The sequence below is a fragment of the Podarcis raffonei genome, chromosome 11 (genome assembly GCF_027172205.1).
Source record: "Podarcis raffonei isolate rPodRaf1 chromosome 11, rPodRaf1.pri, whole genome shotgun sequence".
Lineage (NCBI taxonomy): Eukaryota > Metazoa > Chordata > Lepidosauria > Squamata > Lacertidae > Podarcis > Podarcis raffonei.
Genome location: NC_070612.1, coordinates 32,520,506 through 32,545,752, shown reverse-complemented (window position 1 = coordinate 32,545,752; position 25,247 = coordinate 32,520,506). Strand labels below are relative to the sequence as shown.

The 25,247-nt window shown below is 39.8% G+C and overlaps 1 protein-coding gene across 1 annotated transcript in view; it reads left to right on the top strand.

The window, feature by feature from the left end:
• EDIL3 (EGF like repeats and discoidin domains 3) overlaps positions 1-25,247 on the top strand; it is a 236,474-nt gene that overhangs the window by 120,339 nt on the left and 90,888 nt on the right. The window contains exon 4 of the mRNA XM_053407901.1: positions 16,151-16,279. Coding sequence (XP_053263876.1) covers positions 16,151-16,279 — 129 coding nt within the window. The remainder of the gene's footprint in view (positions 1-16,150; positions 16,280-25,247) is intronic.

The following is a 25,247-nucleotide window of genomic DNA, read 5'->3' as shown; positions in this document are numbered from 1 at the left end:
TTTTGAGACAAAATTTCCATCATCCCTGACCACTGGTCCTGCTAGCTAGGGAATCATGGAAGTTATAGGCCAAAAACATCTGGAGGGCCAAGGTTGAGGAAGCCTGCATTAGAGAATCCCTGTGTTGTGTTTCATACTAAAATTCCCTGTGACAGTATTAGGAAATAAGATGGGAGCAAGGATGGTGAAAGAGGATTTGTTCAATATTTGGTGGGGGAAGGTAATTGCATGCCTGAAGGTCACTACTTGCTGTTTGGAAAAAGAAATTGAAAAACTCATAGCACTTCATTTTTACAGTGAAAAAAGAAATGCCAGAGATTCAACAGAAGAGAAGACAAGGATGAATGGGTTGATAAAATAAAATAAATGCATTGACCATAGGAGCTCAAGGCTTTCCCAGCTTCTGCTTGTGTAAGTCAAGAAGCTTCTTTGTGAAGGACCTGTACATAGTGTTGATGAGTCCTCATATGGGAAATCTGGAAAGCTCTAGACAGCCAGGGACAGATTTGGGGTGAGTGGGGAAGTCTTCAAATAAATTGTGCTTCATTGGTAGGTATTATCCAGTTGGACTGGTTTCAAACAGCTATTTTCTTCTGCATATTGGGGGAGAGGTCAATTGTTGTTTAATTCTCTTGTACAAATATCCTTGTAAAATAATATTTATTAAAGTGGCTTGTAGTTCCAATCCATATTAGATTCTACTGCAGGGCCAAATTCTACTTGGGTGCTTGCAAAAATTGACTCGTAGGATCTCATACATCTATTATCAATCGACAAAGCTCTTCATGTTGTTAACTTCTCGTCCATGAGATTTGCCAGGATTAGTTAAATTCATGCATATAAATGCTATGTGAAACTCAATCTGGTACAAACAATTTGTGAGTAGCTCAAGTGCTAGCAAAATTTCAGGAATAAACTATACTGGAACATTTTGATTCTTATAGACACAAAAATGAAATGTGTCTGGCCTATACACTTCAGCTTAAAATTTAGTGGAAATGAGACAAAAATTGGGTAAAGAAAATACTGACTATGCTTGTTTCCTCTATCCAAATTACAGAGAAAGTACACCTATTTAGCTCCAGAAGTCACTATGGAAACACCGCAGAGGGTTAAAAGTGAACAGCACAAAGTGGGTGTTAATGGCATCTTGAAATAGCAATGAGTGGCTAAAACTCGATTATTTGGGGGAGAATCAGCAGGACATTTGAAAGCAGAGGGAAGAAAGAAAAAAAGTGATGTAAGAAACATAAGATCTATTGTTGCAAGTCTTCTTGGACGCTAATGAAGACAACACCTTCTGGAGCATGTTGAAACTGAATTGTACAGAATATCAGTTACAAAATGTCCCAAAGAAGGTCAGGTTTAACTGTGAATTTAATCTGCCATTTTCAGTAAAGAGGGGGAGGGGGGTAGGGACTAACAAGAAAGTCTTTATCAAGCTCAACTTTTAAAATTACAGAGTGACAGTACATGACCACAAGCTTTAAACAGCTTGTCATCAGTAATTACTCCCCCAGTTATTTGGCTGAGAAGCTGAACTCTTCATTGCTGCTTTCAGTTTCCCTGTATTCACAACTCACTCACATAGAAAAAGCAAGCTAGAGTTAGAAGGGAAAGATGACCCATAGTGTTTTAGAAAGGTGATGCCTTTTGCTTTTGGCATCAGCAGGCGCAAACATGTCAGTCATGTTAATCAACTTGCTTCACTGGATGCACAAAACATCACAGTGCAACCATATATGGAATGGTGATAAATTGACATTAATGATACGAATATTCCATCAATCTTTATTTAAATGTATGCATTAATATAAAGGTAAAGGTACCCCCCTTTTTTTAAAGGTACCCCTGCCCGTACGGGCCAGTCTTGACAGACTCTGGGGTTGTGCGCCCATCTCACTTAAGAGGCCAGGGGCCAGCGCTGTCCGGAGACACTTCCGGGTCACGTGGCCAGCGTGACAAAGCTGCATCTGGCGAGCCAGCGCAGCACACGGAAACGCCGTTTACCTTCCCGCCAGTAAGCGGTCCCTATTTATCTACTTGCACCTGGGGGTGCTTTCAAACTGCTAGGTTGGCAGGTGCTGGGACCGAGCAACGGGAGCGCACCCCGCCACGGGGATTTGAACCGCTGACCTTTCGATCGGCAAGCCCTAGGCACTGAGGCTTTTACCCACAGCATCACCCGCGCATTAATATAGGCAGTTCCAAATGTCCAAATAGGTATCTAAACAAAATTGATTATGATAAGCTACATGTTCAAATGTAGAAAGAGCAATGAGATCTTCAAACCACTGGGTCAAATACAGTGTAGCAAAAGGGACCGTAGTCATTATGTAGCTTTGGCATGAATAGATGTATGCATGCATGTGTGTGATGAGATATGTGCCCTGAGTGGGAGAGTAGCAGGGCTGCAGAAGAGACATGAATTCATCAAGGCTCAGTGAGGAAGGACTTGCAAGACTGGACAGGGGAAAGAGTGACAGTGCAATATGATGCTTTATGGGGGCCCAGATCTGCCTAGGGGTGTTTTACTGCAGCAGCGGGCACTGAGCCAAGGGGATGCAAAACAACAACATCATCTATAATTATACAGGTACCTACTTAGAAGATAAGAGACATGGGTGGCACTGTGGTTTAAATCACTGAGCCTCTTGGGCTTGCCGATCGGAAGGTTGGCAGTTCGAATCTGCGCGGCAGGGTGAGCTCCCATTGCTCTGTCCCAGCTTCTGGCAACCTAGCAGTTGCCAGTGCAAGCAGATAAATAAGTACAGCTGCAGCAGGAAGGTAAACGGTGTTTCCATGCACTCTGGCACTTGTCACGGTCCTCCGGGCACCGGAAAGCTATGTGGATAAACGCCGACTCCCTTGGCCTGAAAAGCAAGATGAGCACTGCACCCCATAGTCGCCTTTGACTGGACTTAACCATCCATGGGTCCTTTACCTTACCTTAGAAGATCCATAGAAAAACAACTATACCAAAAGGAGTTATTGTGAAATTAGGAAATATTTGTGGGAGGGGGACCAATTATTATTATTTTTTTAAAGACCTAAAATAAATGGAAGAAAGACTACAGATTTATTACCCATTACTGAAAACAGCATCAATATGCAGCACTACATAGACAAGTTCATTAAGGAAAATTAATTATGCCATAGTACTGTAATTCAGTCTCATTATTGTGTCACCGAACAGATAACCTGGATAAGCAGGATTAATTGAGAGCTGATAGCAGAGGGTGGGCAGCCACAACAGCTACTAGACATGGGATCATGTGTTGAATGAAAGCGGGGAGACCTTTTGATATCATTGTACCAGGGGAATTTAAAGACATATTTTCTGTTAATATTTATTTATTTAATTTGTATACTTCCCTTCATCTGATGATCACAGAGTGGTTTACAAATAACCTCAATGCACTCTATGTAGGGTCTTCCCCTGGGCCTGGTCTGAAGACTCCAGCTTATAAGGAACAGTGCAGGCACTGTTGATGTGGACAGTGTATCTCCAGCACATAAACTCTGGTGCTGAGAAGCTTGTACTGGCTGCCCATATGCTACTGGGCCTGCTTCACGGTTCTTGTATTTATTTATTTTATTTGTTTCTTGAAATTTATACACCCCTTGATTAGGGGGTAGCTCAAATCGGTTTGCACCCCCTAATGATTCCTATATTCAGATGTTCATCACTGTAGCACAAAATCTGGTTATGAGGAAGCGTGACTGTGGTCTGTGAAATTCAGCCTGCAACCCTATACCCAATTACATTTGAACTAAATGTGGCTTGCTTCTCAGTAGACGAGACAGGATTGCATTGTTAGAGAGTGGTGAAGTTTGATTAAATGAGTCACAACTTTTCTTTTCAATCTAGTTTTTGAAAATCATTTCAGTTCAATATTTACCCTGTGCTGCCAGTGTACCATTGTGAACATTCAGAGTTTTAGTACCCTTTGCACGTGCTCTGTTCCTGTCTGGAAAAGCCTGGATGATCATATTAAATTAATAAGCCGAGTGGGAAATACAAGCAAATGCAGAAGTCCCTGGCTGCTTTCACTATGCCTCTGTTCCTTCACACAAAAGCTAGCTACCTATCACATCGTCTGAGGACACAGAGAGAAACCTTTCTGCTGGTTGCGAATGCTTTCAACTGTGTGCCTTTTCAAGTAATGTGGTGTGCTGATGGGAAGTCATTTATGTATTGTGAATGCATACCTGACTTTGGAAAGTGACATTACCTTTTGAAGAAGAAAATGGGGAAACATAAACTGTGTGATCTTTTCAATGCCTTAGGGATGAATACAACTTGGAGCTTGTCTGGCATGAGTTTCAGACATCAATTTCAGAGAACTTGCACTTCATGAACATCTACCAAATTTTGGTGCCATTGGCTAACAAGGACAATATGCACAACTAACTTCTGCTAGGAGTGTGTGTATGTACATGCTAACATGCATTTTATTCCGCCGATGGTTTCTTCTTCATTCCCTGATCCTCATTTTCTAAGCTGATATACAAAGCCTTGCCAGCGGACAGTTGAAGTGGACAGGTAAACAGTCCTTACCCTTTTCCTGCCCACTGACTTCTATTTTCGATCCCTCTCTGCCATTCTTTCTCTTAGTCAGGGTTCTGAATTAGGTTTGCTGGACAAGGAGGAGCAGAAGTGGTTGTAAAGAAAATGTTGCAGTAATGAGTGGAATTATAAATAACCCCAAAACAAACACACACACTACTTCTCCCCTGCAAATTGCCTCTCTCTGCCGCTTTGCACATCAGCAGTAAACGGAGGATTTGGGGAGGGAAGTGGGCTATGTTTGCTGCCATGATGTATAGCTCTGGTCTCAAGACTGGCTTATTTTTAATAACCTTGGTCAAGCCAACAGCTAACATTCCAAGGAACTTAGAGATCTCTTAATGTTGCGACTGTTGCCATTGGATTGTTTCCAGGTCCTTCCTGTGTGACCAGAGATAAGAAGGGGAAATTACTGTTTGGTTTGTCTCCAGAGAGTAATTACCTCTCAATTCTGGGCTTAGCTCCTGGCATTTAGGGGCTGAATTGCTTTTTCATTTGCTGGAAAGCCTCCACGCACCCCCAGCTACAAGTGGTGCTGATTAGATTATTACTGGAGGAACACCTTCGTCTTTTCCCAAGCCATAGCCTTCAAAAGCTTTTGAACTATGCTGGGGGCTGCACCCATGCACCTGAGAGATGTCCCCACTCCCAAGTTGTTTCCAGGCCCAATTCAAGGTGCTAACACTGATGTTTTAAACCCTAAATGGCTAAGTCCCAAATATTAAAAATACCATCTCCATCCCTACAGACTCTTCTTTTTTTTTAAAAAAAAAGAAAGATATTTATTAAAGTTTCCAATTTTTTATACAAACAAAAAACAAACAAAGAGATTAAAAACAACAACATATAGTTCATAAAACATACTTTTCAATAACAAATTTCTCTGACCTCCTCATACCTCCCCTTCTTGTATTCCATTTCAGATTATTTGTTCAGCAAATCCTTAACTTAAAGCATTACAGCTTATAATACAACCTTGTTTTATATCCAAACCCTTTTTTTCATCCATGTTCCTTTATATCATTACAGCTAGAAACCACTCAATTTCAATCCAACATCATTCAGCATTCCTTAATTTTACAATATTTCTGTAAGTAGTCCTTAAATTTTTTCCAATCTTCTTCTGCCGACTCTTCTCCTTGGTCACGGATTCTGCTCGTCATTTCTGCCAATCCCATACAGTCAATCAGTTTCATCTGCCATTCTTCCAGAGTGGGTAGATCTTGCGTCTTCCAATACTTTGCGATGAGTATTCTTGCTGCTGTTGTAGCATACATGAAAAAAGTTCTGTCCTTCTTTGGCACCACTTGGCCGGCCATGCCCAAGAGAAAGGCCTCTGGTTTCTTCAAGAAGGTATATTTAAATACCTTTTTCAATTCATTATATATCATTTCCCAGAAAGCCTTAATCCTGGGGCACGTCCACCAAAGGTGAAAGAATGTACCTTCATTTTCCTTACATTTCCAACATTTATTGTCGGGCAAATGGTAGATTTTTGCAAGCTTGACTGGGGTCATGTACCACCTGTATATCATTTTCATAATATTCTCTCTTAAGGCATTACATGCCGTAAATTTAATCCCGGTGGTCCACAACTGTTCCCAGTCAGCAAACATAATATTATGTCCAACGTCTTGTGCCCATTTAATCATTACAGATTTCACTGTCTCATCCTGGGTATTCCATTTCAGCAGCAAGTTATACATTTTTGACAAAGTCTTAGTTTTGGATTCTAACAATTCTGTTTCCAATTTAGATTTTTCCACCTGGAAACCAACTTTCTTATCCGAATTGTAAACCTCCATTATCTGGTAATAATGAAGCCAATCTCGCACTTTATCTTTCAATTTCTCAAAACTCTGCAATTTCAGTCTGTCCCCTTCTTGTTCCAAAATTTCCCAGTATTTTGGCCATTTGGCCTCCATGTTAAGTTTTTTCTGAGCCTTAGCCTCCATTGGTGACAACCACCTTGGAGTTTTATTTTCCAATAAATCCTTATATCTAATCCAAACATTAAACAGTGCTCTCCTGACAATATGGTTTTTGAAAGCTTTGTGTGCTTTAACCTTGTCGTACCACAAATATGCATGCCACCCAAATACATTGTTAAAACCTTCTAGATCCAAAATGTCTGTATTCTCAAGAAGCAGCCAGTCTTTCAACCAGCAGAATGCTGCTGATTCATAATAAAGTTTGAAGTCTGGCAGGGCAAATCCACCTCTTTCCTTTACATCAGTTAATATCTTAAATTTTATTCTAGGCTTCTTGCCCTGCCAGACAAATTTAGAAATGTCTTTCTGCCACTTCTTGAAACAGTCCATTTTGTCCAAAATTTGCAATGTTTGAAACAAAAACAACATTCTAGGCAATACATTCATCTTTATAGCTGCAATTCGACCCAACAAGGAAAGCTTCAAATTTGACCAAATTTCTAAATCTTTTTTTCACTTCAGCCCAACATTTTTCATAATTATCTTTAAACAAATTCCCATTTTTAGCTGTCATATTAATCCCCAGGTATTTCACTTTCTTAACCACAGTCAGTCCTGTTTCATTCTGAAACTTCTCTCTTTCAATCGGTGTTAAGTTTTTCTCAAGAACCTTAGTTTTTAACTTGTTCAATTTGAACCCTGCAACCTGACCAAATTCTTGAATTAATTCTAAAACTCTTTTAGTACTAGATTCTGGCTCCTGTAGTGTCAAAACTAGATCATCTGCAAATGCTCTCAATTTGAACTGTTTAGCTCCGACCTGTATACCTTTAACCATCCGGTCCCTTCTAATCATATTCAGCAAAACCTCCAGGACCGATATAAAGAGCAAAGGGGAAATTGGGCATCCCTGTCGTGTCCCTTTTTCAATCTTGAATTGTTCTGTAACCACATTATTTACAATTAATTTGGCCGTTTGTTCTGAATATATTGCACCTATACCATTCTCAAAACCATGGCCTACCCCCATACCCTGTAGGTTCTTTTTCATAAAACTCCAAGAAATATTGTCAAAGGCTTTCTCCGCGTCCACAAATATCAAAACTGCTTTAGTATTTATGTTCACTTCTAGCTTTTCCAAAATGTCAATTATATTCCTCAAATTGTCAGAAAGATGTCTTCTCGGAAGAAAGCCCGCTTGGTCCTTATGAATCTCCTCAATCAGTACTTTTTTCAGTCTCTTAGCCAAAATGTCAGCAAAGATTTTGTAATCCACATTTAATAAGGATATGGGACGGTAGTTCCTAAGTTGAGTCTTTTCAGTCTCTGTTTTTGGTATTAGTGTAATATAGGCCTCTTTCCACGATTCTGGTGCCCTTTTCCCTTCCAAGATTTCATTGCAGACTTCCTTCAATGGTTGTAATAGCCACTCTTTCAAGGATCTGTAATAGCTGGAAGTCAACCCATCCGGTCCTGGAGACTTGCCTACTTGCATATTTTGAATGGCACCTTCTATCTCCTGGTCAGATATTTTACAGTTCAACATAAGTTTGCTTTCTTGTGAAATTTTTTGTAATCCATTTGTCATCGGTCTATGTCCATTTCGTTCTGTGGCCCTTGTGCATATAATTGTTTAAAGTATTTCTGGAAGCAGTTTCTAACGTCCCTACAGACTCTTCTGGGTGTTAAGTTCAGCAAAGGGGGCTCTTTTTGTAGTTCCACAGCCCTTGAAAATGTAGGGGATAATAGTCTGGAAGAGAGATTTCTCTGTTACCACCCCCTAAATTGTGGAACTTTCTCCCCATAGAGGTGCATCCAGCATCTTTGTTGTGAAGCTTTCATTATATGCTGGAGACATGCCTCTTTACCCTGCTCTTTAACAGTTAAGGTATTTTGTTTTGTAAGACACCTGTTTTGTTTCATCTTTATGATTCTGCTTTTGCTTGGAATTGTTCTCTATATGGAGTTCAGGATAGAGTGTTAAGATTTGTGCTGGGCTTTGTATTCATCCATGAAGCTCACTCAGTGACTCTCGGATGCCCTTACCCATTCTCACCTATCTCACAGGTTCCTTTTATGGCATTCTAAGTTTCTTGAACCAAGGCTAGGATATAGATGTTATTGGGGGAGGGGGAGAAGATTATGCAATCACAGTGTGTGATTTATTCACCCCAAAGTAGCAACCATGAAGCTAGAGTAAGTTGTTAAAACAATATTCATACTTCATCTGTAAGCATCACACTTCAGTTAAATTCATATTCATTACATTTCATCCATAGGCATGCTTACTAGTAGAAAACACCCACTAACCTTATTTTAAAAGTGACGAAGGTAGTGCATATGCTGATTTGGGTCATGGAGTTATTTTTAGTATACCACACAGGAGCAGGTGTGTGGAGAAAGCAGTTGCCAATAGATGACCGGGCTCGGAAGCATGAAGATATGTGCAGACACATTTGTTTTTGCGTTAGCGCAAATTCAATTTTTCAAACCCCAAGCTACACCACGCATCCTTCTCGACACTGTTTCTGATTTATTCCTATTATTTATTTCCTTTGTCAGCATTTACATTTTACCTGGGGGGGAAATGGCGTTCTGCACTATATCTGACAGCCTCTGTATTTTAAATCCAAACTACCTGTCACATTTGGAAATATTTAATCTCCAGTTCAGAGTTGGGTCCTCCCTGGTGTGCACATATTATGGAACTGAATTGACTGTAATTGTCACCAAGGCCAAGAAGTAATGTGGTTCCTGCCTTAAAGACCTTTTTGCTAACCTGTAGAGAAAACAGTCATTTCATTCCTTTGTGTAAAAACCTCAGATGTTTCAGCATCTGAAAAACCCAGAAACTGCCATCCTTCCCCACCCCCTTTTTTATTGATGATTACCTTATTAGTATCTTTCCAATGCAGAATGGGATTCTAACTGAATACTAACATCACACACGTCTGAGAACTCCTAGCACACACTAGTCCTAGCTATGGGGTCGTACTGAGTGTTGCAAACTGTAGAGATCTATTACTTTTAGTGTGCAATTAATCTTGTTGACATTAGTTATATGAATGTGGATTAAAATGTCTGGAATGCATAGTGTTGAATCCTGTTGCTCATTAATATTGATCAAAGGCCATTGTTATCTTTGTGTTAGAAGCTACTTAAAGATTACTTACAAAAGTATTACTGCACTATTGATTTATTTTTATTTTTTTAAAAGATCCCCGAAGCCCATTATGCTTTCAAGCAAGACTACAAGAATTTGCTGTATAGATGGATGCTTCTGAAACTTCATCTGCATCTAATGTATAATATCAATCACATACAAAACTTGGTGGCATGTTCCCTATAGTATGCCAAAGATTTGCTGTCTTTATTTCTGTGCATCATGTAAGCTGCCTATTTGTGTGTTGCCAAAACAGAGGACGAAAGGGAAGTTGAGGTCTACCATATCCTCTAAAGTCAATGATAAGATTAGCAGCACTATACTGCATACCGAAAATGACTTTTGCTGGAAACTGAACTTCAGGGACATCATAAAAGAACTTGCTATAAAAGACCAGTTGGCCATTAGCATTATACAGGAGAAATTTCACACAGGGCTTCTTGCCAGGGAGGGTGGTTGACTCCAAATGTCTTGGTCTCCTTCAGAGTTTCTGCCCAGAAAAGAATGGTAATCCTAATTTGGGAACCAGTAAAAAGATGAGGGAAAGGCCTCATTAATGTGAATGGAAGCTCTTTGATTCTATAAAGAGAAGTCTATTGAGCCTTAAAGCTATGGGTGGGACTTACTCTGCCCGCTTGACTGCCACATAGATTCTGCTGCTGCTGCTTGCCTAGTAAAGTGGCTCATGGGCTGCTACTCTCCTTACCTATCAATTCATACCCATTTCTACTCATGGTGTGCCTCCTAAAATGAGTATTACAAGCAGGGACCATTCTCTTGCATTGAGCTGAATGGCAGAGCAGTTGCTAGTGTGGAACTCTGAATCCAGTGGTGCCACTGGACTTCAAGGGGGAAAGGGCTTTTCAGCCACACAATCTGATGCCAGTTACAGAAGATACATCTAATTATAAACTGATATGGGTTTGGCTAAGCACACCAAAAGTGGTTGAAAGAGCACAGCCTTAAAGGTTGTTGTGCTAGCTCTAAGAAACCATAAGCCAGTATTTTGTAAATTGGTATGTAGGACTGTGTGTTTTGAGGACAGATTTTAAGGATTATTTCAGTTGATATAATTGTATGGATGCCAAGAAGAATTTCCAATTGAATACATATTTTCATATTAAATTATGTTTGAGAGCTACACCAATGCCTCCAAGACCCTGATTCAGTTTGTGACATATGTAAAGCCAACTGAAAGGACTGAAACTTAAATTACTTGCGGTCAATGAAACGTAAACATTACTAATTTCATCTGGATTGAGCCCTTTGTTTTGAAATCTTGAAATCAATATGTTATGTTACTTACAGGAACAACTATGATATTATTCAGATGTGTATAACTACACCCCTACCTACAAAATTATTGATGTGAAACATTTAACAAAGATTTTTCTAAAATAATAATTTGCTTCAAGCACACAAACTGAATAATTATTGCTATAATAATGCAAAACACAAATTACCTTTAAGATAAGCAGTATGCTGCTGCAAATGCAAATAGAACAGCTATAACTATGCATTATGCAAATCATAGATTACAAGAGATACTGAGGACTCGGCTACATTCATCACAATAATATGTTTTGAATGCATTATAAACATCCAACACCAGATAGCGTCAGAGAGCAAGGGAGTTTATATGGATTTTTACATAGGCTCCCCCCCTTTTGTTGTAATGATTTAATTCCTGACTTATTTTTAGTGTTTTAACCTGTGTCTATACCCACCCTGAGTTTTATGCAGTGCTATTTTTCTGGGGGGGGGGGGGGAGGTGCCGGAACTCACCTTGAATGCTTTTATACAGAATAAAGTGAAAAATCAAGAAAGCTAGTGGTGTGTGCATGCACATGCATGCGTGTGTGTAAGATATTTCTCATAGAATGATTTTGGAAGATGTTTAATATGTGGCAAAACAGCTCTTTCTTAGTATTTTGGCATGTGCTTTTTAAACAAATGGAAGGCAGTTAGATCAGTGTTTTTTATGAAGAAAGTTTCAGGTTCAGCCCTTGGCATCCCCTACTGAAACAGAATGGATAACAGGAGATGTTAAAGTCATCTAATACAATCCCTAGAAACCCATTGCCAGTCAGAGTGGAAAATACTGGGCAGAATGGATCAATAAGGTAGCATCCTATATTTATTTCAGCCTGTTGGAGGTGAAACTATGTATTGACTATGTCCAGGATCTGAAGAACAATGCAACTAGTTCACTGAACCTAAGGAACTTTTGTGTTTCTCTTAAACTAAATCCTCAGGCTTTGTGACAAATAACTTTGAAACTGCTTGGAGTCTGCTGTTAAGAACGGCAAAAGTTTTCAGTTTGTTTGTTGTTTTGAAGCATCTAAGCCATAACAGACTGTGGCTGGCTCAAGGTTTGAGGGGACCCTGTGTGAAATGACTTGTAATGAACTCCCTTCTCTATTGGTGCACCCCTCAAGCTGATCTGAGGCAGTAGTAATACTCTTAGCAGCAATGCAGGGTGGCCAAGACCAGCAATCATATTGATTTCCCACAATGCCCTAGACTGATGCTAGGTGAGGGACATTCTGGCAAATAAAAATGGCACCCAGAGCCAGCCACCAATCACTGATCAACGTCTAAGCTGTAACTTTTTTTTTTTTTTACAGATACTAATGTTGATTCAGCTATATAATTTTCAGATTCCAGCTGCTGGGAAGAATTCAATACAGCACACTGGCAATTGTTCCATCATTGCAAGTGTATCAGCTTGCCAGACAGACTGTTGAAAAATGAAGCAGAATACAAATTAACTAAATAACTAACTTACATGTTTTTGGGGCAGAAAGTAAAACAGATGTTAATAAAGTTTGCTCTTGGCTTCTCCAAAGTGGAGCAGCACCAGAAGGAGAGATTATACACATAAGAACCCAACTAGGCTCTTTGGTGCACTATTAATCCTCAATAAAAAAAGAAAATAAACTAGCCCCCTAGTAGACTACTTGAGCCCAGAACCTTCAAGTGTCCCTATTTTCCAGTGATAGTACCAGATTTACAGAAGCCATCCCACTTTTTAATTTAATCCTGGAATATCCTGCTTTTCCTTAGGATGTCCCTATTTTCATTGGAGAAATGTTGGTGGGTATAGAGTTATCCGACCCCTGAGCCATCTGAAGGCATGCCTGTATAGGGAAGTTTTTTAGTGTTTAATGTTTTATTATGTTTTTTATATCTGTTGGAAGCAACCCAGAGTGGCTTGGGAAACCCATTCAGATGGATGGGGTATAAACAGTTAAATGGTTAAATAAAGAAATTAATAGGACATCCCTATTTTCATCAGATAAATGCTTTAGCTGAGCTTCCTCCAATATCTGGTGTTTGGTTTTTTTGTGGTCTGGCCTAATGTGAAGAGTCAAATGAAGCCTTCATCCATTTCAGTTTTTATTTCTCAGTTAAATATTCAGAGCAATTTAAAACAAACAAAGCAAACAAGCAAACCTCATAGTGCTATGGGCATTACAGATAGAAAGCAAGCCATATATGTCTTCTTCTTTCTGAAATAAACATTTTATTATTAAACTCTATTAGCATTTCTATAATAAACTCTATTAACATTTGTTATGTGACAAATTCCTTATTAGGGGGTTGACAAATGTTCACAGAGAACTGGATTTACAGTGGCTTCTGGTTCACACTATTGCCTGTGCTCTATTGTTCTTGCTTTTCGTTGTTCCTCTGAAAATGCATTCTGAACCAAGCTGAATTTTGAATAAGTGCCACTTTGTGTAAAGAGTCAACAATCCTTTTATAAGGAAGAGAAAACTGGAAATTGTTATATAGAGTGTGACACATATGGAAATGTACAATTTTGTAAATGTTAATTAATTCCACCTCTAGTCTTTATTTATATGTAAATTAAATGGCAGGAAATAAAATACGATTTTAAGTAGGCAAACATATATTTATTTTCATATTTTTTAAGCACACCATTGTAGTTCAAGGAATGAAGATTAGTTCTTTATTGTGGTGGAGAATTTAGAAGCGGTTGTGAAGAGCTCACTTCAGATGTTTCCAACCATGTAATCATTTTTTAAAATACTACCAGAATTGACTGCCAGTTCTTTGTAGGAGGAACATTTGAGGTAAAGAGTCTTCATCATTTGCCAGGTTTTTATGCAAACCAATGGCTATGATCCAATGCTGGATAGGCAAAGCAAGGATTCATAAACACGTTGATGGAAAGTTGGTTTCCCTCCATAGCTTATTGGCACTGGAATAATGCAGAATACAGGAACATATACTGTCGATGCTGTAATATAATGAAGGTTATGGATTGGATCCATGGTGCTCCCTCTTTCACAGAAGGATGCCATAAATGGATGGGTCTTGGAGGTGACCCCTGAGGAATGGAGGCAACTTTTCTTGATTCTTGAACCACACTACATCCCCCTGTGCCAAGCCCCATGCTATTCTGGATAGCCCCCCAGCCCTCTAGAGCATGTGGGAGAGTGCAAGTAGAAGACAGTGTAGTGGGGCAATGGTACTCACCAGACCTCCTGACAGCTGAGTTGCTGCTGCTATCCGGGAAGGAATAGGGGATGGGCAAGATGGTGGGGGCCTCCCTGTGGTGCAAATACATTGGCAAGAGCACCAAATTGGTTCTGCTGGTGCATTTGCACCATGATAGCCTCCCTGCTGCCTTGCCCCTCCCAGGAGACTCCAGAGGGCAATCCCCATCATATTCTCCCTAGGAGTGGGAAGTGACTAGCAGTGCCTCCTATTTGCCCACCGGCTGCTGTAGAGGCAACACAGGGGAGGATTGCTGAGGAGGCAGCAGATCTGGCCTCCAAGGAGCGCACGGCAGTCACTGTCAGCAGCAGCAGGGAGCAGTACATTCCTTGGAGGTTGGATCTGCTGCCCCTGTGGATCCTGCCACCTGAGGCTGTCGCCTCACCTTGCCTCATAGGTGGGCCGACCTTGGAGTTTGCTGTTCTCCTCTTGTTTAACCAATTCTGGGGAGATTTTTTCCCTTTATGGTTGGGCCCTCTGTGTTTCATAGCATGCGGTCTACATTCCAATGGCAAGTAACATTCAAAAGTGTGATGTTCTTGCATTCAACAGTGAAAACAGGTGCTAGTATCTTTGCCAGAAAAAAGTTTATTAGTAATGTATGTGAATCCTTGGCTCAGTTGGTTAGAGCGAAGTGCTGATAACACCAAAGTTGCAGGTTCGGGTTGGACTAGATCAGCCTCAGGGTCCCTTCCAACTCTACAGTTCTATGATTCTTAACAGAGCCTGTCTTTGCCCCTGCCCCCACCCCCACCCGCATCCTTACACGCACTACTTCCTTCTATGGGTGAGTTTGCCTTTCTAGCAGTACACCTTAAAAGATAGCCTTAGGAGGGATTTGATGGTAACAAAACTAACAATTAGTCGTCTGAGAAACAGTTTCTATCCAAATACGATTTTGGTTTTAAATGCAGTGCAAGGAGTCTCTATGGGAGTATATTGTATTTAAAAATGGGGTATCAGAGTTTTTAGGTGGCTAACCAGGTTGGGATAGCTGGGATAGCAGGCTTGCTGGTTTTTGAATGTCTTATGTAGATTTTTTTCAATTTCGTTGTTCTGTATGGGACAATGACAATAAAGATTATCGTATCGTAATTAAAGAGGTACTTGGAATTCAGTGGTCTCTGTGGTATCAATGCCCATTTGTCTGATGATGAAAATTGTATGGTGGTGGTGATCAAATCCATTCTTTTCAACCTTTTCATGTGTTATTCAGAAAGGGTGTTAAGGAAAACTACACTATTTGACTCTCTTGTAAACAACAATGATTAGTGGAGCTGGATCCCAAGCCAAACTGAGTCAATCTGGGATTTAGCAAAAGTCAAGTCTTTCCTTTATCAGTCTCTAGGGTCACAGCCAGCACTGTGACTCTCCAATGGTTTGACTTTACCCCTGAAAGTTCATATTCTTCCACTGTCTCCCCAGACAGATGGTTGCCAACAAAACACGTTGAGGCAGCTGTGGGTACAGGGGGAAGAATGAGACACAGGCAGGCTTCATGCATTGTGCCCCCCTCCCTCGCATTCAGTCTGCATCATCCTGGGTTGAATTGGGGCCACTCCAAAGCACCAGATCAAGCTCTGAATCAGATTGGGAGAGCCATGCAAAGCCCTAATGATTACTAATATATTATATATTTTGGAAAGTTGTTTATTTGCTATGCAATTGGATACCTCTGAAGATATGGTAATCAAATTTTGCAGGATGGTACTTGAGATCAATGAACAGGTTTTCATATATATTTGGATACAATTGTTCAGTATTTTGAATCAGTATGGACTGAACCTTTCAAAACTGCACTGATTTCCCTAGCCTGCTAGTGGGTTAATACTTCCTGAGCAGATGTGTCTTCGCATTACCTTTATCACTTGATGACTGAGTGAAATAAGGGTAGCAAAGTGTCTTTCCTGCATTCATATTTGATGTGTCATTTTCTTTTCATTCTTTTTTATCTTTCAGGGCCATGCATTCCTAATCCCTGCCATAATGGTGGAATATGTGAAATTAGTGAAGCCTATAGAGGAGACACATTCATAGGCTATATCTGCAAATGCCCAGTGGGGTTTAATGGGATCCACTGCCAGCACAGTAAGTTTCAATATAATACTTTCTTCTTCTGCCCCTTTAGAACTACAATGCAATTCAGAGGTGACCGAGTTTTGGGGGCCTGTGGGCACCTTTGCAAACCAGATAAAATGCTGTGGGCACCACACACACTCTAAACAAGGACACACTGCAACCTAATGCTTCTTTCAAGCCTAATTTCAGTGGGAAAGGGGCACTGGAGAGAATCCTGTGCACCAAGTGATGACACATTGGTGATACAACTCCTATCCTACAAAGAGGTGTGCTGGTACAATTTTATGGACTTCAGCCAACAGCTTTGGAAAACTATTACTGTTTTGATTGATCTTCTTCATATATTTTGGTAAGGTTGGCTATCAGTCTGAGGAGCTTTAAGAAAAGTGACTGGTAGGATTCCTCTATCCATGGACCTCGTGGGCTTACAGGGCGGTGGCAAGCTAAACAGCACTATGCGGCTCAGTGCAGCCACTACTTTAAGGTCTCACAGTGCCCCAGATTGATGCTTAGTGAGGGGAGTTAGGGAATTAGCATAGCACCTAGTGCTGCTCAGACAGCCAGGCTATAACCATTTTTAAATGGGTGACACAGAACACACATCAGCAGTGCTCTGGTCAGACTCACTGGAACCTGGTGCCAAGTGCTGATTCTGGTCATCACCTTGTGGCTGTTCAGACTTGTATCCTAGTTGTTCAGAAGGGCTCAATTCTGAAGGCAGGATGGTGGAGGAGGGGAGAAACCTAATGATTTCTTCTTCTTTTTCCTTAGTATGTGTTTTTTAAGCACACACACAGTTAGAAGAACTTGATTCCTTGTCATAAAATAAAGATGAGTTGAATTGGGTGTCAGAAAAGTGGAATGTGGCCGGATTTGCCGTAGGGCTCGTGGTTTCGTCTTGATGTTGTCAGCAGTTCATTTGGTTAATGATAGCTGGAGATGAAAAGGGTTGTAAAAAGCAGATATTTATGCTAATAGGTTTTCCCCTATATTCGCTCTTGTCAACCCATTTTAATACCAGCCTGAGACAGGTGCTCTTAGTCATGTTATTTAATTCAATAGGAAGACTTTCCTGAGGGCTTTATTAATGAACACACTGGATTTAAAAGCAATGGGCTTCTAACATTTAGGCTGAAGGCACAGCATTCATTTTACCTACAATTTGTTATAACTACTTGGGAAAATATCTATTAAATTATGAATTAGACTTCTACCACCACCACATTTTCTCATGATTTTGGGATTAAAAAGATGAAGGACTTTTAATGCTTGTTTTCTCCATGTGAGCAATGCTAGATCTTCTCCATCATGGAAGGCTTAGAGCAGGGATGGAGGACATGTGGCCCATCAGATATTATACTACAGCTCCTACCAACCTCAGACAGCATGACCAATGGTCAGGGATGATGGGGGTTGTAGTCCAACAACATTTGGGGGACTACAGATTTCTCATTCCAGACTTAGACAACACAGCAGCAAGAAGCAAGACATGAACCCAGTTTTGTCTCTCAGCAAGAATGGCATAGACATGTGGAAACCACTGACTCCACCAGGATAAAACAAGTCCAGTGACACCTGGTGACTAAACCATATATTGAGATGATCAACACACATTTTTTAACATGTGAAAAGTTTTATACCTGCCACCGGTATGAAATTTACGGCATGTAATGCCTTAAGAGAGAATATTATGAAAATGATATACAGGTGGTACATGACACCAGTCAAGCTTGCAAAAATATATCATTTGGCCGATAGCAAATGTTGGAAATGTAAAGAAAATGAAGGTACATTCTTTCACCTTTGGTGGACATGCCCAAAGATTAAGGCTTTCTGGGAGATGATCTATAATGAAATGAAAAAGGTATTTAAATATACCTTCCTGAAGAAACCAGAGGCCTTTCTCCTGGGCATAGTCGGCCAATTGGTGCCAAAGAAGGATAGAACTTTCTTCATGTATGCAACAACAGCAGCAAGAATACTCATTGCAAAGTATTGGAAGACACAAGATTTACCCACCCTGGAAGAGTGGCAGATGAAGGTGATGGACTATATGGAATTGGCGGAAATGACTGGCAGAATCCGAGACCTGGGAGAAGAGTTGGTGGAAGAAGATTGGAAGAAATTTAAAGACTATTCGCAGAAACACTGTAAAATTAATGAATGTTAAAAATGATGTTGGATTGAAAATAAGTGGCATTAGCAACAAAGTTAATGAGAATATGCAAAAATGAATTGATAATGGATGAAAATATAGAGTTATAATATGTTAAGATGTAGAGTTAAGATAAACGAAAGAGGGTAAGGATTTGCTGATTTGATTATTTAAATGGGAATATAAAAAGGGGAGGTGTGAGGAGGTCAAGGAAACAAGCTAATGAGTTTAAAGTTACAAAAAATGGATTTGTTTTTAATTCTTTTTTATCTATCCGTTTTTTGTATTTTGTATTTTTATTTTTTATATTTTATGTATTTTTGTATGTTTTTTATCTTTTTCTTTTCATATGTTTTTTTGTACTCTGTAAACCTATGTTTTTGTAAAATTTCAATAAATATTTTATAAAAAAAGAAAAGTTTTATACCTGCCTATCCCTATACAAATGAGTCTTTCAAAGAAGCTTGTAATTAAAAACTAAATATAAAAGCAATAGTAACCCAATCATGAAAATCCAAGTTAATAAAGCCAAAAGCAGCCAAAAACAAAAAACACACAGGACAGCACTAACAATCAATGCATTAAGCAACAAGATTCAAAAACACATTTAAAAGGGGAAATTGTCAGTTGCTAGAAGTGGTAAAGAAAAAGAGAACCTTACCTCCTGAGGTGGGCAAGTCTTCTTGTATGTTGCCACCAACCTGTCTCTTCTAAGACATGCAAGAGAGGCGAAACAGCTGACAAACATGTAAGTGTAAAAGGTGTTGGGGTTTCAAGTAGTCTGGTCACAAGCTGTTTAGGGCTCTATATGTGCTAGCCCTTGGATTGGTAGCCAGTGCTGCTGATACGTTTATGGGGTCACATGATCCCAGATTCTTGCCCTTGTTAAGATTTTAGCAGCAACACTGCACTTCAGTTGTTTCAAAACCAGGCCTGAATCCAGGCTGAAATCTGTCTAGTTAATCAGTTTCATTTGGGATTCTTTGAATTGGGTCACCAATAAATGCTTAAGCATCATATTAAAAAATGGAATATCGGGCACTGACTTATGATTCTTCAATACAGCAGAATCCAAAGATTGCTGCTTTAAAAGACAAACTATTGCCATTTGTAGACAGGGCAGAATAGAACCCTTAAGGAGAATTCAAGATTTTCACCACACAATCAGCTAATCCTCCTCTGGTTGCCAGTCTGGATGGGCAAAGGTCAAGTACATATTTGAACAAGCTTCCTGGTACAAGGATCCTGTCCAAGTTGCTCCCCAACTACTGTGGGCCTTGATCTAAAGGACCAGTAGCTACCCAAAAAGCTCCACTTGCCGATTATGTGCAGATAAATTAGCCTTTTATCACTGCCATCTTCGCCACGGCATAGATGTGAAAGTAGACTCTAGCGGTGTTCAGTCAGATTCATAACGGGTCTGCTTCTCTTGCAACTAGTTATCTCTTACCCATTTCATTGCCAACCAATTATCAGAAAACTGGAAAACCACAATGTGTTCAAATGGACAAATATAATGTGTTGGTCAATTATGGGAATTGCTGAGGTAGCTTACTTCACACAACCATAGTTTCTCACAACTATCATGATTGTATTTAAAACAAAAACGGCCCACTTTATATTCTTAATTTTAAAAGAATCTTATAGAAATAGTGTTGTCAGAGCAAAGGGAAGCTAGGCAATCCTGTAGTAACTTCAAAGTGAACATGTACAGTACCATTTTTATTACCAATGATTCTTTATTTTTGCCTCCCCCACCCCCAATTTCTTAAGAATATGCATACCTTTTTCAGAAGCAAATATCACACAACACCATTTTTTTCAGCTAGGAGAATATCTGCACTATCTCTTACTGTAGACTGGTATTTAGAAAATCAATACTGTACTTAAAGAGGAACTATGATAACACATTGACACTGTAGGTGCAAAATTAAAGCTATAATCAATATTGTGAAGTACCTCACCCCAGTCATTCTTGGGTTCCTTTGTTTTTTCAGTTGAAACATAACAGCATACATTACCTTGACTAATGGAGTGATTATGCTTTGACTGGATACCACAACTCTCTGTCAGCTACTAACAATATAATATAATATAATATAAATGTATCCAAAATGTAAATAAATGAATTTCAGGCTATATTTGTAGCATTTTAGAAAGCTGAACTGCTTTCCTAAATGCATCAACAGAGAGTAATCTAGTTGATTAAACACATTCTCCAGGGTGGTGCATGTTTTTGTCCAATTCCTTGCTAACAAATTTATATAGGCTTATAAAATATCTCCTCCTTGCTTCCTTGTCTGTGAACTCATTGGAATTCAGGTATGTGCTCTGCTGAAACTTATGCTGTGTGCAGAAGCTGAGTGACCTCATTCCAAAGCAAGTGGCTTCTTCTGGAATTCAGATTGCTGAGTGTCGACCTGTAATTTAGTTTATCTCAAATTGTAATATCTAATATTATCCAACCAAATCAATTAAACTAGATAATTAGAAAACCTATCACACAACACTGACAAAATCATGCCAACGAATCTCAAAATGAATATTTCTGTGATTCCCTGACATTTGGTTCATGTACTGGATCATGTACACAATTAATATGTAAATTGCAGAGCATATCACTATTAATTTTTACTGAATTCATATGCTGAGCTTGACAGCTGTGGCTTATTATTAATGTTTCAATATCCCTCAAAAGCTCCTGATGCTTCATTGGTGATACCAATAGGCACATATTCTCTATGCCACTGTGAGGGGTCATAAATTGAACTCCAATTAGTATGGGTGGGAAAGAAATCCCAGATGCCTCGAATGCAGTTGCTAATAATGTGATATAATTTAGCACTGAGCTGTGAAACAAAGTGTGCAGATGAGAACCCATGCTGATTTCTACCATTATCAGACCTTGTGTAACAGATGCATTGTTCTAGACACACCCTGAGGTATTAAAGGATTCCTAGGCTTTCAAACCAAGACTGCTTAACCACCTCATTAAAAGCTATCTTGCAACTGTACAATTCTCTGCTTCCCTGAATTTCATTCCTCACATTTTGTACCCCATGATTCCTCCAAGGAGCTCAGGAAGACATACGTGGGCCCACCCCATTGTTTGGTTCACAATAAAACGTTGTAAGGCCTAGGATCACCCTGTGAGAGGGAATGTCAAATGCAGGTCTCCCCCAGTACAAGTCTATCACTCTAGCCACATAACCAATTTCCCTCAACTTTTTAAGTGGAATTGGCATACGGTAGCTCCTAGTTCATTTATTTATTTTATAAAAGTTATATAGTGCTTGATCGGAGAAAAAACCTCCAAGTGGTTCATGAATCATCAGTGAGCTATACCCCATCTAGGACAATGATACTATTCTCTCATAGGCAGTCCAGGATGGTAGGCCTGCTCTTGCTTATGTACAGTTCCTAACCTAAAGCAACTACTCACCAGCAACAACACGCCACATAAGAGAATCCCAGATACAGGGGCCAGACTTGCAACAAGTCGAAATGCCAACTCTGTACCTAAATCCACACTGGCAACGCTGTCACATGGCCTGTTAACAGCAGCCACAACCATTCACCTGCCCATCTTCCAAGTTTGTAAGTGATTTCCTTTATGGTAGTGCCCCTATGCTTCCTACATCAGTTTCAGCAGAACAGCAGCCTCTCTATTGATACTGAGCTGGATAAACTTATTGGCAAGGCAGCTACAGCAATGTAGGTATGGGAGAATATGATGCTAACATCCAATACCAAAGCAAAGGTCTACCAGGCATGTGTTTAGCACACTGCTTTATGGAAGTGAGTTGTGGGCAACTTACAACCATCTGGAGCAATCTCTCAGCACCTTCCACATGCATTGTGTCATGAAGATTTGGTGTATCACATGGCAGGACAGAATTTTTTTAAAAAAGATGTGCTCTCCCAAGTCCACATTTGCAGGATATTCACAGTTTTCTTATAAATATTCATTGACATTTTTCAGTCACTAGATCAATTACAGTTTATTATACATCATATTGATTCAAGCAAACGACAAGTGATATAATGGATAATCTCAGTGTTCTATTTTTTAAAAAAGATGTAGTTAACTTGTAGACTGTTGCCTCACCATTCCAAAAGAACAAAGTCTTTGAAAATATTATCTAGCCCCAAAATAACAACTAAGCAAGACATGACATGCATTTAGAGGTAGACAAACAGATCTCTTTCCATTGTCTCTTTCTGCATTAGTCTATAAATATGTAAAAATCAGCTTTAAAATCTAAATATGCATTTAATATGCACATTTTAATGCAGTTTTATATGCTTTAAAAAACCCCAAACTGTGTTGCAATGGAAACTTAGAATTAGTTCAGTTTCTTAAAAAAAAGTTTCTCATTGATCATAGAAGCTTAGCATTAGAATGGACTCCAAGGGTTGTCTAGTCTAACCTCCTGCAATGCCAGAATCACAGCTAAATAATCCCTAACAGAGGGCATCCAACCTCTGTTGAAAAACCTTCATTGAAGAAGAGTTCACCACCTTCCAAGGTAGTCCATTCCCCTGGCAAACAGCTCCTATTGCCAGAAAGTTGTAATGTTTAGGCTGCATCTATTTTCGTATAATTCATTGGGCTAGTGTATTGTGCTTTGTATGGGGCTACCCTTGAAGATGGTCTAAAGCAGGGGTCAGCAACCTAAGGCCCATGGGCCACAAGCAGCCCATGGGGGTTGTTTAACCAGCTCATGGATCCCCGCTGCCTGCTAGGTCAGCTCCCGTGCACTGCACTAAACCAGTGTGGAGCAGAGTGGTGACCACCTTCCACGATGCTGGCCGGCTTCCCATTGGCTGCAGGAAGCTCCTGCAGCCAATGGGAAGCTGTGCACGCCTCCTCCACACCAGAAGGAGTGCTGTAAATAGCGTTTGTGTGTGTACGCACATGCTCCAGCCCACCGCAGTGTCTGTGGGACCGTGAACCATCCCAAGCCACAAAAACTTTGCCAACTTTAGGCTACACCTAAAGCAGAATGTGACTACTAGGTTGCTGAGTGGGGCAGCCTGATAGGACCATGTGTCACTGAAAGTTCTGCACTGGCTGCCAGTGAGCTATGAAACCCAGTTCAAGGTGTTAATACCAGCATACAATGCCCTAAATGGCTAGGGATCCAAATACCTAAAGGAATAACTCTCCCAGTATCAACCACCTTGGCCCCTATGATCAGCAGGTGAGGGGATCACCACGCATCTGAAGAAAGCCAATAAATATGGACTAAAATTAGGATGTTTTCATGAAATCAAACGTAACAGCATCAACAAATCTTTTTAGATAATGAATATCAGCCGTACAATTTTGACAAGAATTGTATATTTATTTTTTGTTTGCATCATCCATATATCTGCTGAGGTAATTCACTGTTGCATTTGTATCCCAATCATCTTCCAAGGCGCTCAGGGAAATGTGCATAGTTAATTTATTTCCCTCCTCACTCGTCATGATACCATTGTAAAAAGGAAAGCAAATCTGAGAAATAGTAATTTACTTGCCCAGGGCCACCCAGAATGGCTGTGCAGAAATTAGAATCCAGCTGTATGAGGTCCAGTTCCAATTCTAACAATGTAGCACTACATGAATTCAGGAACTTCTGGGTTTTGTATACTTCACATTCTGAAGGTAGCGCCTTTAAACGCTTCAAGCTTAAGTAAATAATTCTCCAAAATCAGCATTATATAGCAATCCTCAGTTAAAGGAAGAAATTGTTATTTCCACCAATAGGGGTTTGCTTGGAGAAAGGCTCACACAATAGACCAAATGCTGGTTTATATGCTAATTCTCATTTTTATCACTCAATACAGCACACTTATCATAAAGTGTGTAACTTATGTAAATATTTTCAGTTTTTCTCCAGATTATTTATTCAAACAAGCAAAAGCTATTATCTGAGCCCTGAGCGTATTTTATTTTTATTCATTATCCGTTTCCTTCAATTTCTTAGAAAGTATAAGTTTTTCTCCAGTTCTCTTTCAAAAAGTGGCTTGTTTTCTTCCTTTGAAATAAAGAGTGAAAAAGTCATTTTATATTGAATCAGCACAATCTCTCCCTTTCCTCCCCAAAACTTCAGAGAGAAGGAAATGTTTATTGCTCTTTTTTGTCTCTCCAGGAGACCCTTCAGGTTCAGACAGCTTTTTGAAAATGACCTATTGGCCATTTGATTCTCATGAAATGTCTTGACTTCTAAATTTGGAGGTTGCTGGTAACCTTAATGTCTGTGTCATGACACAGTATGCAACACTGTATCAGTAGAGGAAAACAGAGACCAATTTAAGACAAAATAAAAGAGAGACTGAGCCTAGTTTATCTGAAGAAAAAAGAAATCTGATTCAGCTGCACATAATTTGGCAAAGCTATTATATTTAAATATGGGGAAAGTATTTCAACTTTCTGCAATTTCTGTTATTGAAATTCAAGTGATAGTTGAAAAGCTGCTCCATCTTGCATTTCAGCTGGACTCTTGCATATGAGCCACCCAGTTATTGTTGAAAGGGAAGTGCAAGCTTGGTGCCAGTGTACATATCGCACGAGTCCTGTTGGGATTGATCATAGCTAAGTGGTAGAACATAGGCTTTGCATGCAAGGGGTCACATTCTCAATATCTGGTACCTCCACCAGGGTGAAAGCACTTTGCTTGATCTGAGATCCTGGAAAGCTGCTGTCAGTTAGAGCAGACAAAACTGGACTAAATGGGCAAATTGTCCTGGTAGAAGGCAGCTTCTTGTGTTCCTGTGGAGGGCAGTTGAAACACATGCATGTTATTTTCAACCACACCATGACATAAAACTGCCCAT